Consider the following 20194-nt stretch of genomic DNA (forward strand, 5'->3'; position numbering starts at 1 on the left):
GTTGCAACGTTTACTCACTTCTCACCTGGACGATGGAATGTAGGCACAGACCCAACAGCTAGACTAGCAATCTGAACATCGCTTTGTGCACGCACACACGTGCGCACAGCCGACTCACTGGCTCAGAGCACGCCAAACATCTCAGCGGCTGAACCGATCTCTGGTCTCTAAATGTACCCCAACCACCTAGAAGTGGGAAGGTACAGGATTCTTACCTGGCAACCAGCCAGGCGACACCCAGCGGCCGCTCACCCTTGAAACATAAGAGCCGCAGCAATGGCTCCCCACTCCCTCCATCGTTCCAAAACCAGCAGAGATACAAACGGCAGAGGAAAACCCTTCTTCCCTCTTCCTCCAGAGCTAGGAGTTTCTGGTATGAGCTCATGGTGGCCACGGGCCTGGGCACTCTTGCTCGGATCATACCCATTACGACCGGAGGGCCATCAAAGCTATCGCAATCAAGCATGTCCTGGGCACATAAGCCACAAAGGCGCTGTTTACTTCACACACGTCTCTGCATCAGCCCTAGAAACCCTTCAGTCCACAGCAACCAAAACCACGAACATTAAAACATACACACACGTATGCACACGCATGCGCGCGCGACAACCTCTTCACCGACGTGAACTCGCTTAAAGTTCAGGACAGCCATGGGAAGCAGACGATGATAACCCCATGTCCACAAAACTTTATTTCCTTTCCTTAAGAAAACAAACGTTCTAATAACATTACAAGTGTCCGCTTTCCTGCACGTGACGTTCAACCGCTGCCCTCCGACACCTCATGTACCACGCAGAGTCAATCAAGAGCCTAGACGCACACAGCCAGGCAGTCGTCAAGGGGAAAAGCCGCCCACCCCCGTCGGAGCCTGGGGACTCCCAAAACAAACCCCGCGGACAACTGCCAGGAGCCACGAAGCCCCGCCTGGCTCTCCTGCGGCGGCCACACGCTTGGTGCGCATCGGTCCTGGGCACTAGGGGCTCGGCCCACACACGCACCACGCAGCGGCCCCGGGGCCCCTGGAGAGCCGGGCGGGCGGGCCCAAGGCCCAAGGCCCACCGCCCAGGTAAGGAACTCCGATGCGGCAGGCTCCGGGCCAGTGCGAGACCGCTCAGCCCCTCCGCGGCTGCGCTCCCAGGCTCCACAGCTCCCGTCCTGGGAGCCGAGCCATCCGGGCCCCGCCAACTCCCCACCCCTGGCGGTCAACCTCGCCCGGCCTCGGCCTCCACCCTCGGGAACAACGCGGGGCAGCCACCTGGAGGACTGTCTTTGTCGAAAACAAGGCGAAACACGGCCCGCACAGCCCTCGGTGCGCCGACCAGCACGGCGCCCGCTCCACGGACACCGGACACCGGACACCGTTCCTCTGAATCTCCGGCCCCAGGACAGAAAGCCGCCTGTGGGCAGGGGAGACGGACTCCTCTCTATGGTCGTCGCGAGCGACCGCTCTAGGCCCAGCGGCCGCCAACTCGGTGGCGCAAAGCCTCCCACACTGCCGGCTTCCCCTCGAACAAGCGAACAAGCGGAAGGCCGGTACACGAGGGCAGGCGGACTTCCGCTCCCACCCGCCAATCACGGGCGCCCGCCAATCACAGGCACTTCTGCCTTAGGCACCCACCCCCACCCCACGCACGCACTTCCGGCCTGGAGCCCGCGCAAAAGCAGGAGTCGTTCGAGCGCCCACGAGATGCGGAGAGAGGAGACTGAGGAGAGGAAAGGCCCGGAGGCGGCGCGGCGTCCGCTACTTACTGTAGGAGTAGCTGCTCACTTCCGAGGCGAACGGGGAGTGGGCCGACTTGGGCTGGCCTCTGGCCTTGAAGCCCACCTCCATCTTCCTGGCTTTGGCGGCCCTTTTGTGTTTACCTTCTCTGGAGGCTTTGAGAGACAGGCTGAGGCCTTTGGCCAGCGCCTTCCGGTCCTTGCCCAGCAGGCTGTCATAGGGCGTCAAGTACCTGCCGCAGCCCCCGCTCGCTTTGGACTTCCCTCCAGAACTGTCCGAGAACTTGAAGGGCGACTTCAACTTGTCCTGCTTCGTGAGGGAGAGGGCCTTGTCCAGCTTGCTTGCCAGCTGCTCCTGGTCACTGGCCATCTTCTTCTTTTTAATCTTTAGCTGGAGAGGGAAGTTGGGGAGTCACGGGTTAAGACGTTTGGCAAAACAGGATCGTGTGTTTCGGTGCCCAGGCTGTGCCGAAGCTGGGCTCCGGTCCTTTCCTCCTGCCTCTGTGGCTTCTAGCAAGCTGCTCACCTCCTCCTCTTAGCCTCAATTCTTCTGCTCTGTAAATCGGCGATAATTATGTATGGGCATCTTGGGGGTTTTTCTGAAGATGAACAAGATCAGGCCCACAAAGCTTTTATCACAGAGCTGTTAGTGCGGTTACGGTTCTCATGAACACTGGCATTTCCACTGGCTTTGCCTGGCGCTGTCTGGTGCCTCCTAGGGAAGCCCTTCAAGCAGGCAGCACAGCCCATGAGCAGAAGGCAGCTGGATTAGGTCAGAGGCATGGAACCGAGGTGGAAAACCCAGGTCATACCATGGATTCCCACCTCAAGCAGCCCATCCAACTAAATGGGCCTAGCCGACAAGAGAACGCCCTACGAGCGAGCGTGCCCTGGATGCCTGAAGCAGAAAGCGCGACTCAAGATTTCACAGATTAAATTCCTGGTTCCAAGTCTGCTGTAGTCACTCATTGTCAAAGGGAAATATGCAGTTTCAAAGCCGTTAATGCCCCTCATTTGAACGTTTTGTCTCTATTTTTCTTGAATCAGGTAATCTATTGTAAGGCGGGGGATAGTTGGGATAGGGCCATTTAAACAACACAAGTATCCTTCACAATTTGTGAATAAAGGATGCTGATCTACGAACTGGCTCTATTCCCTCCTCCTGGATGCAATCCCCCTTATGTGTGTTATTTCGCTCTGATGGCCAAATCAACATACAGCCCCTTGCATGGGGCCTTATGGGGAAAGATGACAAGGTACATTAGTATTTAGAGACAAGGGCCTTAAGTGGCCGATTTCAATGCTCTGCAGAAATCAGAAAAACCAAGGAGCTGGCTCTCACCCCATTACCTCTGGAGAGTTCACAAGGAAATTACGATGGGATCAAGCCCTTGCTTCTGAGAACTACAGGATGGCGAAGCTGCTCGTTGAACAATTACACTGTTAAACAACAGTAACTGTGTTATCTGGTTAAGAACTTGCAATCTCTCTTCCTGGCTTCAGCAAAGGGTCACCGAGCATGCATGCGGGGTGGGGGGGGGGGGGGGGGAGTGGCTTTCCGTCTCTGCTCTACCTGAGGCTGTGCTACTCTGGTTAAGTCTCTGACCTCCTCTGGGCCTGGATTTTCTCCTCTGTGCAATAAGGAAGACTAGAGGACAGTCCTTCTGGCACTAAGACAATCACTTCTACAGTGTCTGTGCAGCAGGTGGGGCCAACAGACCTGCAAAGGGAGCGTGAACGCTGGCACACCCTCCAGACCTTCCACTCTAAGATGGCAGCATCTCTGGAACACAGGGTTACTGACCTGACTCATGAAGTCCGACGAGGCTTCGTGCTCATCCCAAGGCTGGTTCCTGCCCCTAGCTTTCCCTGTTCCAACCAGGGCATCGTGTTCCTCCTCAGGTCCCTTGTGTCTCTTCCTCATCCCTGCTCCAAGCTCGTACTCATCCGACGTCAGCAGGGGCTTGCTGCTCAGCCTGAAACCCAGATGCACTGCTGGTCAGCACGCTGGCCAGGAAAGACTCAAGGGTTGGGGGTCCGCCCTCACAGCCCTGAAGGGTGGGCTCTGGATGTCGAAGCACAGACAGTGATGGCAGAGTGACGAATCTGGGGAGACGGATCCTGTAAAACTATGGTGCTGGGATTCTATTCGTGAGTGGGGCAGAATGAGAGTTATACCGGAAAGAAGAAACACTTCTCCAAGGCAGTATCCTCTGCTGGCCTCTTTCTTGTGCTTCTTCACACATACACTCACACACACACCTTATCAAAACATGCCAAGAGTAAAGATCAGAAATGTCCAAGAAATCCCCCAGGATTGGAAGGGGAGTAAGAGCCACTGGCTGGTCTCCTGCACCCCTGGGATTAAGACAGTCGGGACACGGTCCTAGGTTGAAGGCTTCTCTTGCCTGCTTTAAGCTAAACCCTCACAAGTAATAAAAGCAGCTAATTTTTACTTGGTGCTTACTATGTGTTCTGTTCCGGGTTAGTGTTTGATACTTTAGCCACAAAACAATGTTCCACATCCTGTTTTTACACGTGGCGAAACTGAGGCTCCAAAAAGCTAACACCCAGCCCAAGGTCACAACAAACACTGGATGGAGCTGGGACTCACAAGTAGGAACAGACGCCCACCTCCAGAGGCTGTGCTCCTAACCAGTGGCTGTGTGCTGGCGGCCCAGCCCCTGTGGTTTCAGGAACTGCTTCCCTACCCTCCTTTGGCTGGTTTTAGGGGATTTCTTCCTCTTTCCATCCTCTCCTCAAACAGGAACATCCAAGGAGGACAAATCCAAGTCGTGGGGACGCTTGGGGTGATCTGACAAGCCCTGTGGCCGATCCACTGCCTCTCCTGCGCCTTTTGGGGGCACCCTGTGGCCCCTCTGCTTCCTCAAGCCAAGCACCAGGCCACCTACAGTCTGCCCTGCTCCGATGTCCCAGGCTGGGGCACACTCCAACCCCGCTCTTTTGATGGGCCTCATTCAGCTCCTGCTACTCCATGACACCCAGGGAAGACCGCAGCATCATTCCTACCCACGCTCAGCCTGGGGGAAGAGCTCTCATCCCAGCCACCATTCAAGAAAACCTCCAGAGACGCCACACGTCGCTCCTGCTGCCGCTCAAAGAGTGTGCAAAGGAGCGGCCCCGGGGTCACAGGCTCGGGCACGACAAGCCAACAGGTCAGGCCAGGAGGACAAGAGTGACGCTGTCCGTCACGGAGGGAAGTAAGTGACAGCACAAGTCAGAACCCATCCCAGGGGGCTGGAAGCTCAGCGGATCCCTCTGCAGGGAGGAAGTGTACGGAGAAGAGCAGGAATTCGTCCCTAACCGTGGAGAAAGCAGGTGTGGCGGGAAGACGGGCGAGGCACTTAGCTCATGGCACAGAAACCTCTCTCACTGGGGTCACCTGCCCACTCAGTGCCGGGTGGATGAGTCTGCCTGTCCATTCCGCCACTCGCCCGGCTCGCCCTCCTGGCCCGGGCGGCGCGCACCGTGCTCCCTGAGAGCTACCAAACCAGGTGGGTCGGAGCCCGAGGGACTCGAGGTCCCCGGTGCCCAGACGCAGGCCCTGCGTGGGCCTGCGCTCCTCCCCTCCGAGCTCTGTGCCAGTTCCCGACCCACCGAGGGGCCAGCCTTACTTTCCGCTACTGTTGTGGCTCTTCCCTCTCTTGCGGGGGGGCGACAGGGTGCTCAGGGCGTGGGTCCGTTTCCTCGGCCTGCCAGGGCCTCTGCGTGCCAAGCTTCTATGGGGTTCCTCGCGCCTGTCCCTTAAAAAGAATCACACGCTCGGCTGTGAACCTGGGGGGTGGGGGGGGGCGCGGAGAAGGACATACGATGCACACACGTCACTCAGGTCCACACACACCTCTAATGGCCTACCACAGCCAACCTACTGAGCGCCAGCGCCTACGAGAGCCCAACCAGGGCGCCGCCTGCCGCGGCCTTGTCGCCCGGCCGGCCGGGGCCGCGGGGTATGGCTGGGGTGCGGCCGGGGTGTACACTCACTCGGAGTCGCGGCGTCTCTGCAGCTTCACCAGCTCTCGCTGCTTCTCCTTGTACCGCCGCTGGACCTCAGCCAGCCGCATCCGGAAGTCCAGCTCCATGGCATCCATGCTTTCCAAGGAGGACTTCATGGCATACATCTGCGGGGAGAGCGGGGTAAGGATGCCAACGCCCACAGGCTCCCACCACCCGGCCAGGCATCCGCTCAGATGGGAGCGGCGAGGCCTGATGGTGACCGGGGCCCAGCTCACGCCTCACCTGCCCCTTCGCTAGCCCTGGCCGTGGGCAGAACGCGGGACGGGGACCAAAACTCGACTCTGCAGGGCCGCGTCCGGGCCGAAGCGGCCCGAGACAGCCGTTCCCAACAGTGTGGGCCATCGTGTTATCCATCGCTCACAGAGGCCCACAGGCACCAAGGGGCACAGCCAGGCCTGCTCTTCCTGACCCGCCAGGCGGTCGCCCGTTATCACGTGGATAAACTGAGACCCAGAAAGGGGATACGGCTTGCCCAGGACCGCGCGGCAAGTCAGCGGTGGAACCTGGACTCAGATCAGGCCCTTTCAACTCCAAAGCCAACCATGTCCCCAGCCAGACGGAGTCTCTGGGGGACCCATCTCTGCTCCCACCCCACGGGCCACAGGCAGGCAAAGACAGGCCCGGGACACCTCACCCGCTCCTCCTTCTTCTGCATCCAGCTATACTTCTTGTTGGGGTTCAGCTCCCGCGGAAGCCGCAGGTTCTTGAGCGGGTCCACGAAGGGACTGTCCAGCACCTCCTTCAGCATGTGGCTGCTGGCCGCCAGCAGGCTCTCCAGCGAGGGCCGCACCACCGGGCCCCGCTCTGCACCTGCACATAGGAGGCAGGTGAGCCCACGCCGCTGTGCCCGCCCCGCCGTGCTCCCTGGGGGCAGCCCACCCCACTCAGACCCCAAACAGGGAGAAGAACGAGCCCAGGACCAGCTCAGGGCCTGCCCGAGGCCACATGGCCCCCACGATGCTGACGGGACCCCGGCCTTGCCGAGAGCCAAGAAACGGTGCTAAGTGAAGAGAACAGGCAGAAGCCGGGCACACGGCACGGCTCTGTTCCAAACGTCCACTGCCGCACAGAGAAAATGACCACGGGCGGCCAAGCGCCCACAGAGGTGCGTTCTGGGCTGTGCCTCTTTCTGCTCATCTGTCCTTTAAACTTGCCACAGGGAATATGCATGGTTTTCATATTCAGGAAGAAAAGGGCCCAAATGAAGTTTCATAAACTGCAAAAGCAGTAGGAGAACACAAAAAAGACAAACCGAGCAGCAAGGTGCGAAGAAACGAAAACCTTCCCCGCCCCAGCACAAAGCTGGCCCCGCCACCAGAGGCGCCACTCTCGACAATCTGGTAGAGGGCTCCAAAAATGCCGACCCCCACTCGAACACACGCAACGTCCGTGGGCATCCTTCGTAAATATGGGAACGGCGTCAACGCATACATACGGTATCACACCTTTTTCCACCTACCCTCTTTTCACGGTAGCGCATGACAGCAATCTACCACGTGTCGTTAGCTTGGACCTTATGAGTTATAACTGCCATTTCTACAGGTCAGCAACTTTTATGTGGCCAAACCCAGTAACGACTGCCTAGAGTTCTCTTGCATTGCTCAGTTTTAATTAATCTAAATAATCCTCCGTTAAAAGGCATTTCTTTTTTTTCTTTTTGTTTTGGGGGGGGTTGGGTAGTGCAGGCATAGGCACACAGCAAGGACACATGTTTCAGGAAAATTCCTCTCTGTGATTAACACGATTAAGGTATGTGCATTTATCTAATAAATATTCCCACTCCCCTTCAGAAAGGGCACGCCACCCATCTCCCCTCCAATCTCTCCCAGAGTAACAGTTTTTTTTTAATTGGCGTTGTCTTTGTGATCTAATATGCGATCAGTTTTTATGAATGTTCCACACGTGCCTGAGAAAAAAAAATGTCTAAAAAAAGTTTTTTTTAGTGTTCATTAATTTTCGAGAGAGAAGGATGGAGCACGAGCAGGGGGGGTGCGTAGAGACAAGGGGCACAGGATCCGAAGCAGGCTTCTGGCTCCGAGAGGTCAACAAAGGGCCCGACGCGGGGCTCGAACTCCCAAACCTCGAGATCATGATCTGAGCTGAAGTCGGATGCTTAACCGACCGAGCCACCCAGGCGCCCTCAAAGCATATTCTTTACTACCGACGCGTGCAGTTCCATAAACCAGACATCACTGATGGTCTCGCATAGATCAGGGCTTCTCGACCTTGGCGCTATCCACGTTTTGGTCAGCTCATCCTCTGCAATGGGGGCAGCCATCCTGGGCATGCGCTGTAGGAGGTTCAACAGCATCCCCTGCCTTTCCCCACTAGATGTCAGCAGTACTCCCCCCAAGCTGCGACAACCAACCGGGTCACTGCCAGTTGAGAACTAGCGGTTTTGCTCTTACGGGCACGGCCATGGAGGCTGCACAGCAGTGAACCCCATCAGCTCACGAGGGCCCACCCCGAGGTGACGCCTCTGCACCAGACCACCCCTCAAGGTCGTCCGAACCGGGAGATTCTCAGTGGTTGGGTAAGGCAGGAGAGCACCGCTCCATCACAGAGGAGGGGACCGAGGTGCAGCTTCTGTCACCTCCTTCACCTTCCAAACCAGTCTGGCTGAGAGGCTCTCACAACTGAGGCCAGGGAGCCTGGTGACTCTAGGCCATCTGCTACGGGATGTATCATGTGTCCCCCCCACCCCCCCCCCCCCCGCCATCCACACGTTTAAGTCCTGACCCTAGTATTTCAGAAAGTGATCTTATTTGCAGTCTCTACGGAGGACACCAAGTTCAAGTGACCAGATGAGCCCTAATCCAGTAGGACTATTTCTCTACAGAAAGGGGAAAGCTGGAGACAAGCACGGAGGCAACTGGGCGAGGACACGGGGAGAAGACGGCGTCCACGCGCCAGGAAAGAGGCCTCAGCAGGACCCAGCCCTGCCCACACAGTGGTCTAGAACATCCAGACGCCCCCCAGTCTGTGGTACTTGTGACAGAAGGCCTGGCTGACACACAGCCTCGTGGCTGTACCAATGCAGGGGTGACCTGTGGGCCGCGGGAAGCTCGACGGGCGACCAGGGGCCTCTTCAGCATTCCATCGGCAGCTGCCTGCTGGGTAGAGAAGAGGGCCGCCAGCCTCTCCCTCACCCTTGCTATGTACACACCCCTGCACACCGGCACCTCCAAGTGTGCTTTCCAGCCCAGGGTCACAGATCCAGCCTCGGGCCACACCTCCAATGCAGAAACCAGCTGTGGGTCCCAAAACCTCCTCCCGCTGCTTCCTGCAAAGTCTGCCCTTCCAGCGGCTCAGGCTAGAAACCTCGGAGTCGCTCTTACACCAGCTGGGAGCTGGCAAAGCCCTCTGGGTGCTCCACCTTAACTTCTACCCAGAATCCTCTTGCTCCTCACCTCTACCCACCACCCCAGGGCCTGGGCCTTCCTGCATCCCCCTTGCCTCTGCGTCAAGTGTCTACACAGCCCCCCAAAATGACACTATTTAAGTCCAATCCTATCACTGTAACTCCAAGCCCTCCTCCAGTGGGTGCCCAGGGCCCCATGCCGGCCCCCTCCCACCAACCCCCTGGCGGCCACCACTCTCCTCCTCCCACTCCACCCCAGCCCCGGCCTCCTTGCTCTGGTTCCAACGTGCTACACGTACTGTTGACCTCAGGCCCTTTGCAGGTGCTGTTCCATCAGCAAATCCCCCAGAAGAGTTCCTCCCTGGCCTTCCTTGGTCACTTCACCCAGAAGCACCTCCCTCTGTAAGAGACCACCCTTCCATCCTCCATCCTGTCCCCCTCCCAGTGTCTCCACCTACCACCTATCACCACCTGACAGGGCCCAGGGCTATGCTCTGTGGCCCTCACGGAAAACCCACCAACTGTTGGTAGGATCAAGAGGGGGTTTGTCTCTTTCCAAAAAGTAATTTTTTGTGCCAAACTATTTAAATGAATGAAAAGAAGTAACGAACTGGAGAACAAGAACCAAACAACAGACAGCTATGGGGTGTGGGGGAGTGGGCATCGCTTGTCCAAGCTTCCGGGGGACCATGTGACCATGGCGATGAAAAAGCCTTGAAAATGTGATTTTGTTTGGTCCCAGCAATTCCACCCCTGAGAATATACCCCCAGGAAAATCAGCAGTGGGGACAAAGATTCGTCACATTAGTTCCAACAATAAAACAAAACCAAAGGCAAACTCAAATGCCTAACAACCTAGGGCCAGCTAAGGCATTGAAGGCTGGGGCCTCCACTAGGTGGAAAACTCGACTGTCCCCTAAGAAAATGTTTAAAGACCCAGAGCCTTGGGATGCCTAGGTGGCTCAGTGGTCAAGCATCCAACTTGGGCTCAGGTCATCATCTTGAAGTTTGTGAGTCCGAGCCCCACGATGGGCAGCACAGAGCCTGCTTGGGATTCTCTCTCTCCCCGTGTCTGTCTCTCCTCCCCTGCTCACGCACCGTCTCTCTCAAAACAAACTTCAAAAAAAAAGAAGAAAATAAAGACACATAGCTATAGAAAATATTTAATAAAAAATATGCTAAGTGAAGAGAGCAGCTTACACGGCATTGTTTACAAAATGATCTTAATTTTAGAAGCGTATGTGTGTAGAAAAAGTTCTAGAAAAAATGCACCAAAACACTGGCAACGCTATTATTATCTCTCTGACAGCTGTCGCCTGGGCCCCTCCCTCCTCTGCGCTGATTCTGGGCCGAGCGTGGGGTGGCGAGGCTTGCCTGGCCCACGGCTCCTCCTGTACACATTTCTTGGAGCGCCCTGAGTTTCTGTGTTGAACACCCGTGGTTTTTGTGCCCAGCCCAGAATTCGCTGCCCTTCTGCTGAAAGCACCCATTCCCTGCAGCCCGGTGGTGACGGCCCCATGGTGGGGGGAGGGGAGGGGGGAGTCGGGGAGGATGCACAATCAGCCCGTTGCAACCCATCTCCCAGCCCAGAGAGTTTGCTTCTGCACAAAGCATGAACCCCCAGGGAGCTAACGAGAATGAATCGAATACCTTTGCCGGAGCCACCAGGAAAGAGGTGGCCTCTTTTGGGAGTCTGCTGAATTGGGCAGGCCCGTGGGCCTGCGCGAAGTATTGGGTGACCCCCAAGAGGACAGTGGGCCTGCCGTGAATGAGGACAACAGACAGAAAAGTGGAGCAGGCGGAGAGGGAGAGACGGGGAAGGGGTACACAAGACAAGAAACTCCCGATGACGGAGTGCCCAGATCCAGCCATACCTGAAACTTATCACCTAGTTACCGCTGTACCTGGCTGCCGAGAGCCCATCGATTTCCCTCCCCTTTTTCTAAGCCAGTTCAAATGAGCCTTTCTGTCCCCCACAACCCAAAGAATCATGCTGATACAAAACACGGCACTGACAGAACCAGGAGAGACTTCACAGAGAAGCCCGCAGACCGAGCGCGCAGCAACACAAACGCACGTGAACGCTACTAACCTGTAAACGGCAGAGATGACAAATTCTGCCCCGTGTATTTCTGCCTCAACTTTTCAAAAATGGGTACGGGTAAACCCCATCCTGGGGATTTTCAAACTGTTTAAATCCTTAGGAAAATTAAAACCACCAAAAATGCCATAGAAACCGACCGCCCATGGCGACTCACCTCCCACGTCCTGGCTCCTCTTCTCCAGCTCCAGCCCAGCGATCTCGCTCAGCAGGGTGATGCCGTGCAGGAAACTCTGCTCCAGGACCAGGCTCTGCGCCGCCTCCAGCTTCTCCAGGGCCTGGGCTCCGGCGCCCGGGGAGGGCAGAGGCCTGGCCTGGGGCAGCTCAGCAGCCGCCGCCAGGGCATTCATGCCAGCCAGCGGGTCCTCCGGGCCAGGCAGAAACTGGTCGGAGCCTTCCTCCTCCAGGAAGCAGGTGCCGCCGGGCACAGGCGCGGCCTCCCGGGCCTCCAGACTCGGGTGCTCTCCGTCCCCGGGGGGCACGTCACAGTCTGCCAACTCCAGGCCGGGCCGGGGCTCGCTCGGGGGCGCCTGGGCTAGGCCTTCCTCGGGCACCGCCTCTACCACGGGCACAGCCATGGGCACGTCGACGGGCACCTCCACCGGCTCCTCCTTGGCCTCCACCAGCGTCTCCGGCGTCAGTCGCGCCCCCAGGTCCGGGGCGGCCGCGCACGATTCCGTCCGGCCGGGTGAGTCGACCCGTGCTTCGGCCCCCTCCGCGAAGTCCGGGCACCCGGGAGCCTCCGCGACCCCCTGCCCGCCGGCGCTCAGGGCCTGGGCCTCCAGCAGGCCGCCTCCACAGCCGGCCACAGGGCTCGGGGCCGCCAGCGCTTCCTCGGGGGGCAGCGCCAGAGGCGACTCCAGCGAGGGCAGCTCGGCAGGACCCTCGTCCATGTCCTCCACCTCCGCCTTCACCTCCCGCTCTGCCAGCGCCTCTCCGTCCGGGCCCTCCCGCAGCGGCTCCGGGATCTTGGAGGGGGACAGGCGGATGGGCTTGTCTTCAGGCGAGAGCGCCAGGCGCTCGGGCCCGTCGGCCGGGAGCGGCACGTCGGGGGCCAGGCCGTCGGCGTCGGCCGCCGCCGTGGGCTGCAGCAGGAACGGGTAGGGCCTCCCGTAGTGCGGCGGCAGGGCCTGAAACGGGTACCTGGGCGGGAGATCTGCCAAAGACACGGACAGTCAGCGGAGGCCCCTTCACCCGTCGCGTCTGACATCCCCCGCGTCCCCCGTCAACACCCACCCACCAGCCGGGACGGAGCCCCGTGGCCACCCCCTGCCCCCGGCGGTCCTACACCAGGCGGCATCGGAGGACCCCTGCTGCCTTTCCGCACGTCCAGGCCACAGAGACACCAAGTCAGCCGCCACCCCGTCCCGAGGGGGCCTCAGGACTCAAAGGCAGAAACCACGGTCGGCTCTTTCTTTCTCTGGCCCCCAACGCCTCTGCGCCCGGCACGAGGCTGGCCCAGAAGCAAATGCTCCGTAGGCCACCAATGGTCTTGAGCCGGCGGGGCCTCCTTTGGCCTCCGTTGCCGCCTCACCCCATTCAAGTGGAGTCGGGGCAGCCCAACTGTTCAAAAACAACGCCAACACGGTGCTGCCCTCCACGTTTCTACTCTGAACCCCCGCCCCCGAGTGTAGCCGCCCAAGAGCAGGGTGGCGCGTGGCCAGATGTTTGCGGTGCTTCTGCGCAAGCTCCGGGTGCTCCACGGGAGCCAGACCAGGGGGAAGACGGGTGCCTGGAGCAGCCCCCGGGGCCAGGCTTAGTGCCGGCCTTCAGCACGGCATCGAATCTCCCCAGAGAGGAGCAGTCACTTGCCCCAAGATTCTGGTGGTAGCAGAATCTGAATCGGAACTCAAATCCTCCCGAGGACGCTCTCACACTCTTTAACAGCCGCCGGGGCAGAGGGACGCCGTGAAGGCCACCTGCTGCACGTCCCCACTGGCGCAGGGCAGGGGATGAGCACCTGTGCCCGAAGCACACGGCAGAGGGTGGGGTCGGGGTCCAGAAAGGGCGTGATCATCGTGACAACCCTGCACGTGCCATGTGCCAGGAGCGCTTCCTTTACCGTTCTCGATTCGGTTTGGTTAACCCTCAGAACGAGTCCTTCTGAAGGAGATTCTGACGTCACGCCCATTTCCCTGACTTTACTACCGAGGTGGGGCTGGAGAGAGGCTGTGGCCAACCCACGCACTCATGCATTCACTCCAGAGCCTGGCGGCAGGCCCAGTACGCAGCCGGCGCCCCGCAGAGACAGAGGAAGGAAGGGCTGGAGAACCGGACGGTCAATGAACTGGCGGCGATCGGTTCGACCAGAGCCAGACCCGACTCCGGTCTCGGCGACACGTGCCCCCCACCCCCACCCCAGGGTCTCAGCCACACTCCTACCCGAGAACAAGGCCTGGAAGGGGCTGGGGGCTTCCTTCTCCAACTCCAAGTCCTTCTTCTCGACGACATTCTCGGGCGCCTCCTCCTTGCGGGTGACACCGGGAGTGGGCGGCGGGGAGGCGGGCGGCGGGCTGCTGGGGTGGGAGCTGGGCGTGGCGGGGTAGGCGTAGGTGGGCGCCTTGGACACATCCTCCAGCTTCTGGATGACCTTGGCCTTCAGGGCAGCCACAGGGGAAGCGCGGGGAGATGGCGGCGGGCTCACGGCCTTGCCGTAGGTGCCCGTGGGGCCGGCGGCCAGGCCGGGGGGCTTCCGGGGCAGCAGCCCAGGGCCCGGGGCGGCCAGGCCGGCCTTGCCTGCAGCCTCCAGGCTCCGCTTGCTCACCTTCTCCTCCATCTCCACCCGATGCTCCTGGGCCTTCAGTCGCTCCTGCTGGGGAGGGGGCCGGCAGGCAGGGTGAGCACAGCACGAGCCATCGCCGGGCACCTGCCCAGGCCCTGGGGTCGCCTCAAGCAGGGCCCAGCATGCAGGCTGCCCGCCCTCCCAGCCTGCTACGGACATTCCGTCGTGGCTCACGTGTAACAAGCACACCATTCCTTGTGGAACCCCAGACGGGGCTGGGCGGGGTGGGGGTGGGGGGCTGTCTGGGGGGCCACCGGGGCTGGCGGGGGCCTCCAGTCCAGACTCCGGCCCCACCGGGAGCCTCAGTTGGCACAAGGGGGACAGGGCAGAGGCATGAGGCTCCTGACGACGAAGGAGGCGCCCCACTCCCCACACTCATATGGCTTTAGGATAGCTATCTTCACGGAGAGCTCATTACCCGCTGTGTGCTGTCCTAACACCTTTGGGTCTCAAGATGCCTGGGGTGGGGGTGGGGGTGGGGGTGGGGGTGGGGGTGGGGTCTCTTCCTACATTTCATGGCTTTCGAGGAAATGGCAGGGAGCTGCTAGAGAAGAGCCAGTGCTCGCTGGGGGGCAGGGAGCCAGGGGGACCAGGCGGTCAGCACATAGAACACGCTGGCACCAGCTACTCCCATGATTATTGAATCTCACTGAACGATCCCGAGGACATAGGATCACCGGCATCGCCACTTTCCCAAGGAGGAGATCTGAGGCCCAGAGACGTGAAGTCACTGGCCCAAGGGCACAGAGCCAGGCACGCCAGAGCTAAGGGTCAAACCCAGGCCCCGTCTGCCGCACAAGCCACCACCGTGGCCTCTGCGGTGGCCGCTGCACGAAGGGAAAGCAGCGAGGCCGAGAGGACAGACGTCCCAGAGCACCTCCAAGTAGGCAGGAGTGCCGTTGGCTCCAGGGAGCCCACCCACACGGGGAACCAGCCCCTCGTGGCTCCTCCCGCACGGGACAGTTAACGTGGGTGTTAGAGGCCAGCCCTGGCCCAGCCCAGCTGGTCGAGGAGGTCAGGCCCAGCTTAGGAATCCGCAGGAGGCCCCGGGACCTCCACAGGAGGCCCCGGGACCTCGTCAGCAGCCAACGCAAACTTGCCCAGTCCAGCAGGCTGCCTCTCCTGCCTCGGTTTCCCCGTTGCTCCCTGCACCCTGCCCCCGCACGGCTCCGCACACCTCTGGGCCTTGCCCGCGGTCAACTCCTCCAGGTCTGGGGGCAGACGCCCGCTCCCCACTCCGAGCGGCCCTCCCTGACCACCAGCCCCCGCCATCCTTTGTCTCTGCCTGCGGACCCGTCTGCCTCTCCCTCTGCGGGGGGCTCGGAGGGTCATCCCTCGTCTCCCGCCCACCAGCAACTCACCACCAGCTGGGCGCTCCTCTGCAGCTCCAGGGCCTGGGCGGCCTGCTGCTGTAGGTACAGGAGCTCGTGCTGCCGCAGGAGGCGCTGCTGGGAGAAGAGCTGTAGCTGCTGGGCGTGGTGCAGGGCGCCGCGGCCCGGCGGGTACAGGGCGGCCCAGAGGGGGGGCGCCGCGGCCCGCTCCATCAGCTCCGCTGGGGACAGGGCGGACAGTGAGGCCGTGCCCGCCACCCCCCTCTACACAGGGGGAGGCTGAGGCCCCCGGCAGCGGAGCCTCTGTACCCCCTTCCCTGTCCCCAGCCCAGGGGACACGGTCCCCGTCCCCAGCCCAGGGGGGATGGCACCCACACGCGGGGACCCAAAGCTCTTCCTCCCACCGCACCCGATGCTCTACCAAGTGGACTCCCATGGAATGGGAGGCGCCAGGGCAGGGGAGCCAGGGCAGGGGGGCCAGGCCCCAGCTAGGGGCAGCCTGCTTTGGTTCTGAGTAGGAGTCCATCAAAACAGGGACCACCATAGCATTATTACCCGGGGAAGCCCCAGACATCAGAACATCCCCTAGGAGCCCTGGTCTAACTCCCACCCCATTGTTCTGGGCAGACGCCTGTCCCCCAAGAAGGCCCTTGGCATCTGGGTCAGGCTCTCCAGGCAAAGCTACCACAGCCACTGTCCCCCCCCACCACCACAAGGCCACCACTTACCAAAGTGAGGCAGGTGATCGCTGGGAATGACCACGAGCTGGCCTGACTGGGGGTCCCTGACGAACTGGTAGGCCGATGGCAGGGAGCCCCCCAGGCCAGGCGGGAAGGCAGGTGCCATGCCCTGGTGCAGAGGTGGGGGGCCCAAACCTAGGAGAGACCCAGGCCCGAGTCAATGCTAGGGGCTGGGGGCCCAGGACGACCCCAATCCTGCCCATTCCGGAGACGCCCCCTTCCTGGGGTCTCCGTGCAGGAAGCTGAGGGGTGACAGGCTGCAAGCCAACCACCCCTGGGTACCACCTCCAAATGGGCTCAACAGAGGGACCCCCACGAGGCCGGTGTCCTAGCAACTGTCCTCTTCAGACACGTAAGGGAGCCAAAGCGTCTGCAGAGGGGCAAGGCCCGGGCCCCAGCAACAGGAAGACAGGAGCCAGCTCGGGGCGTGGGTCCCACACGAGACTCCCCTCCACCCACGGTCCTGCCCCAGCCCCCTGTTCCAGTAAGAACCACGTCAGGCCCGCTCCGTCCTCAACCGCCAGACAAGGGGGAAGTCGCCCGCCCCACACCTACCGTAGGGGTGTCCGGCGAGCCACATGGACGCGCTGCCCGAGCGGGGCAACCAGGGGGGAGTGGCCAGGTGGGCTGCGGGGTCGGCGGACCAGCGCCCCGAGCCTGCCAGCGACGGGCCCCCGGTCACCATGAGGTTGGGGTTCAGGCCATTAGCAGCACAGCTGGTGGGGTGCAAGCGAGCCAGGTCGGCCAGCTCCTTACTTTCTCTGGAAGGAGAACAGAGGCATTGGCAACCGCCCAGCTGGCCAGGGGGACGTGGGAGAGATGGGGTGTCGCCCCAAGTACCCAGGGGACACCCAGCGTAAAGAGGGGCGGGCTCAGCCTCAGAACAGAAGGGCCCCCGGGGCTTTCCCCCAGGAGGGGGACCCACACTGACTGTAGAGAGCGGCTGTGGGGCCATCTGGCCTAGGATCAGGGGCCAGGGCAGCTCGGGCTCTCAGGACAGGGGGCCCCACCCACATAGGGTCGCCCTCCCTGGCCCCTCGCCCCCCCTCAAGCCCTCACCTAAGCAGCTTCTCCTGGTCTCGGTCCAGCCGCGCCCCCAGCAGCCGCTCCTCCCGGTGCCTGGCCCTTTCGTCCCCACAGTCGTCATCAGCTCGACCGTGTCCTGAGGGGAGCAGGCAGGCAGTGAGCCCCCAGCAAGCACCCCCTGCCGGCGCACCTGCACCCGCCCCTGAGTGCCGGTGTGGACCTCGCCCGGGGAAGTGCGGGTGCCGCTTCACCACTGCTGTGCCTCGAAGGCGGGTTCTGGGGGCGGGCGGGTCAAGACGGAGGGGAAACCACAACCCAAGAAAGCAGCACAGCCAGACCCAGGTCCCAGGGAAGCACCTGCCACGCTCAAGCCCCACTGCGGTCCCGTCGTGGTTCTGGCTGTTGCAGACACGTGGCTAAGCCTTCTCAAATCAGGACAGTAAAGTAAAACTCGAGAACACGATCCACGTCAGAGGGAAGGGGGGAGGACGGGAAAACGCGTGAGCTGCCCCTTCGGCTATACCTTCCATGAGCTGCCCGACCCCCAGAGAGCCCTCAGAGCAGAGAAGGCGGGTCCCCAAGTCCGGCCTGGCACACAGCCGTCTGGTCCGTCCCTCCTCCCCCTGCCACCTTCCACCAGCTCCAGCTCCTGCCCCGGGCCCTCTCTCGGGGTGTTTTCCGCACAAGCCAGAACCCGGTGCACATGTGGCAGCCCCGGGTAGGCTAGGGCACGGTCGCTGGCCGCAGTGGCCTCACAGAAAGCAGCTGAGACACTGCTCAAGAGAGAAATGCACTGGGGCTGGCGCCCACCCCGCTGCATCTCGAGAGGCCCGGCGGACCTGGGAGGGGCGCGCAGGGAGGAGGCCTCCCTCGCCGAGGCGCCAGCACAGGTGCTCCGCGCCAGACCAGGGGTCCGGCAGCGGCCCCCGCACTCAGGCAAATGCTGCCATCAGCCATCTCCCCTTCATGTCTCCCCTCTGCCCACCCAAAACGGGGAGCGAGCAAAGAACAGAGCCCCCAGGAGAGGCTCGGCAGGGTGCGCGGTGTTTCCCCCCCAAGCCTTCAGGAAGGCGGGAGCCTGACAGCCCCAGGACAAAGGACAGGAGCCCGGAGAGAGGCACATGCCCGTGGACCAAGCACACGAGGAGACAGACAGCAGCGCTGGGGACGGGCGCACCCCAGAGGCAGGAGGGGACACTGGGCCGGGAGACCACCTGGGAGGACAGCCTGGAAGTCCCAGAGGCGGGCCAGGATGACAGGGAAGTGCAGTGAGCATCTAAGCTGAGACAGGCCAACAACGGGGGCATCCAGAGGCCAGGCAGGAGTGAGGGCGGGCGAGGGAGCACGTGTCTTCACAACCTGGCCCCTGTGGGACACCGAGGTGCCTCCCTGCTACGTCGACTATCCACGCGGGCTGCAGTCGGCAAAGTCGCTGAGCCAACTTCACTTACACCGGCTCAGAGTTGCTGTGGTCTCACCCGGCCCGGCCCGGGGCAAGCAGGGGAGGGGCCCTCAGTGGGAGAGCAGTGCCACAGCCAGCCTGGGGGGAGTGTCAGTGTGGTTCCTGTAACCACAGGGATCCTGAGACCACCCACCTGCTACATGACGGAGTAGAGGGTCCCTTTAGGGAATCCCCCGGGGTGGGCAGGTCCGGAAGGGCAGCCCAGGCTTCAGACAAGGCCGAGGTGTGGAGGACCCCCCAGAGTCCCAGGGCCGGGCTGGGAAATTAGAGCATGTGCCCGCCCCAGCTCCCTTCTCCAGGCGGAGATGGCCTCCCAAGCCCATAGAAACCCCAAGGGCCCTCCTGCCCAGCGGCCCACCCTGCATTCGGGGACAGGACTTAGCAGTGACTCCTGGAGTCCCCAAAACGGACAAGTGCCTAGAGGGTCACCTAGCCCCGAGCCCCCTTGTCCGATGTCTGTTGCCCTGTCACCATTCAGGGTGCCAGTGGCTTCCCATCCCCTGTACACGCCTGTCCCTCCTGCAGAACCCCAGCCCCACAGAACCATGCCCCGGTCACCATAGCTCTCTGTATTCACCACACTCAGGGCCACACACGCTGTTCCCGACACCCAGAGTGCCCTTCCCCTAGACTATTCAGCCTTTCCTGTCAGAGTTTAGCTGAAATGCCACCTCCCCCACGAAGCCCTCCCTGACCACCTCTCCATCAAGCTCTCGTTTCTCTCCCTCCCCGCACTGATCGCAACGGATTGCTGTTCTGCTCGCTGGCTGTTCGCCACCTGTCTTCTCCATCCGATTATGAACTGCTCTGGTTTGAGTCCCACTCCCGCCTGTGTGCCTCCCTCCCTACCCAATACCTGGCCAAAGGGAAGCAACTCGATAAACACGCGAGAACGAATTAACGGATAAATGAACCGACAGAGTCACAAGAAGATATCCAGGAAGAATGAGATAAGCGGAGGCCAGGGCAAAGGCCCTCAGACAGAAGTCTGCCAAAGAACATCAGGGAGGCCATGGGGGCTAGACAGAATAAAAGAAAGGCACAGGAGGGGAGACCACAGAAGGGGCGAGTATAGACTGTAGGGCCTTATAGGCTGCGGAAGGGAATGTGGTTCAGGTTTTGTTCAAAGTGAGAAGGGAAACCAGAGGGCCCATCACCTCTCCGTGCTGAGTTCCAGGGCGGTGGGAGGCCAGCTCCTGCACGAGGCAGACGTGCGGGGCAGGCGCGGGGCCCCCTCCAATGTCCCAGAGGCACAAGACCCCATCCCGGCCCTCCAGACATGAGTTGTGGAAACAACCCACACCTCAAGGCCACTTCTACGCGTAGGAGGCCCCCGGATCTTCTCCGGGCATTCACTCATTCAGGAGTCATCAAGCCAGGAGGTAAGCCCCAGCCGTCTTCCCGCTCTAGGTTAGGGAACTGAGGCACAAGAAGACAGAGCCACCTGCCCAGGTCACAGCACCGACTGACAAGGAGGCCTCCTGGCTGGGATCGGAGTCTGAGCGGGTCTTCCAGATCAGTGCGCCGCCTCCGCTTCCCACGGAGAGCGGGCACGGGATGGGTGCCAGGGAAACGGCAGCCTTGCTCCCGGGGCCCACAGCCATGCGGCGACAGCCTCTCCAAGCGGGGCTGAGGCT

General features: G+C 61.1%; 1 protein-coding gene across 5 annotated transcripts in view; it reads right to left on the reverse strand.

Annotated features, from left to right (window-relative positions):
• The window catches only part of TNRC18 (trinucleotide repeat containing 18), an 87941-nt gene that overhangs the window by 37013 nt on the left and 30734 nt on the right, over positions 1-20194 (reverse strand). For 3 of the 5 annotated variants that reach the window (XM_043559596.1, XM_043559600.1, XM_043559599.1), the window contains 11 exons: positions 17129-17231; positions 16625-16830; positions 16058-16204; positions 15360-15550; positions 13599-14028; positions 11374-12372; positions 6389-6564; positions 5722-5858; positions 5355-5483; positions 3524-3695; positions 1750-2110 (listed from right to left, as the gene is read on the reverse strand). In XM_043559596.1, coding sequence (XP_043415531.1) covers positions 1750-2110; positions 3524-3695; positions 5355-5483; positions 5722-5858; positions 6389-6564; positions 11374-12372; positions 13599-14028; positions 15360-15550; positions 16058-16204; positions 16625-16830; positions 17129-17231 — 3051 coding nt within the window. The remainder of the gene's footprint in view (positions 1-1749; positions 2111-3523; positions 3696-5354; positions 5484-5721; positions 5859-6388; positions 6565-11373; positions 12373-13598; positions 14029-15359; positions 15551-16057; positions 16205-16624; positions 16831-17128; positions 17232-20194) is intronic. The other 2 variants (XM_043559597.1, XM_043559598.1) reach the window with 2 other exon arrangements.

Source organism: Prionailurus bengalensis, chromosome E3 (genome assembly GCF_016509475.1).
Source record: "Prionailurus bengalensis isolate Pbe53 chromosome E3, Fcat_Pben_1.1_paternal_pri, whole genome shotgun sequence".
Taxonomy (NCBI): Eukaryota; Metazoa; Chordata; class Mammalia; order Carnivora; family Felidae; genus Prionailurus; species Prionailurus bengalensis.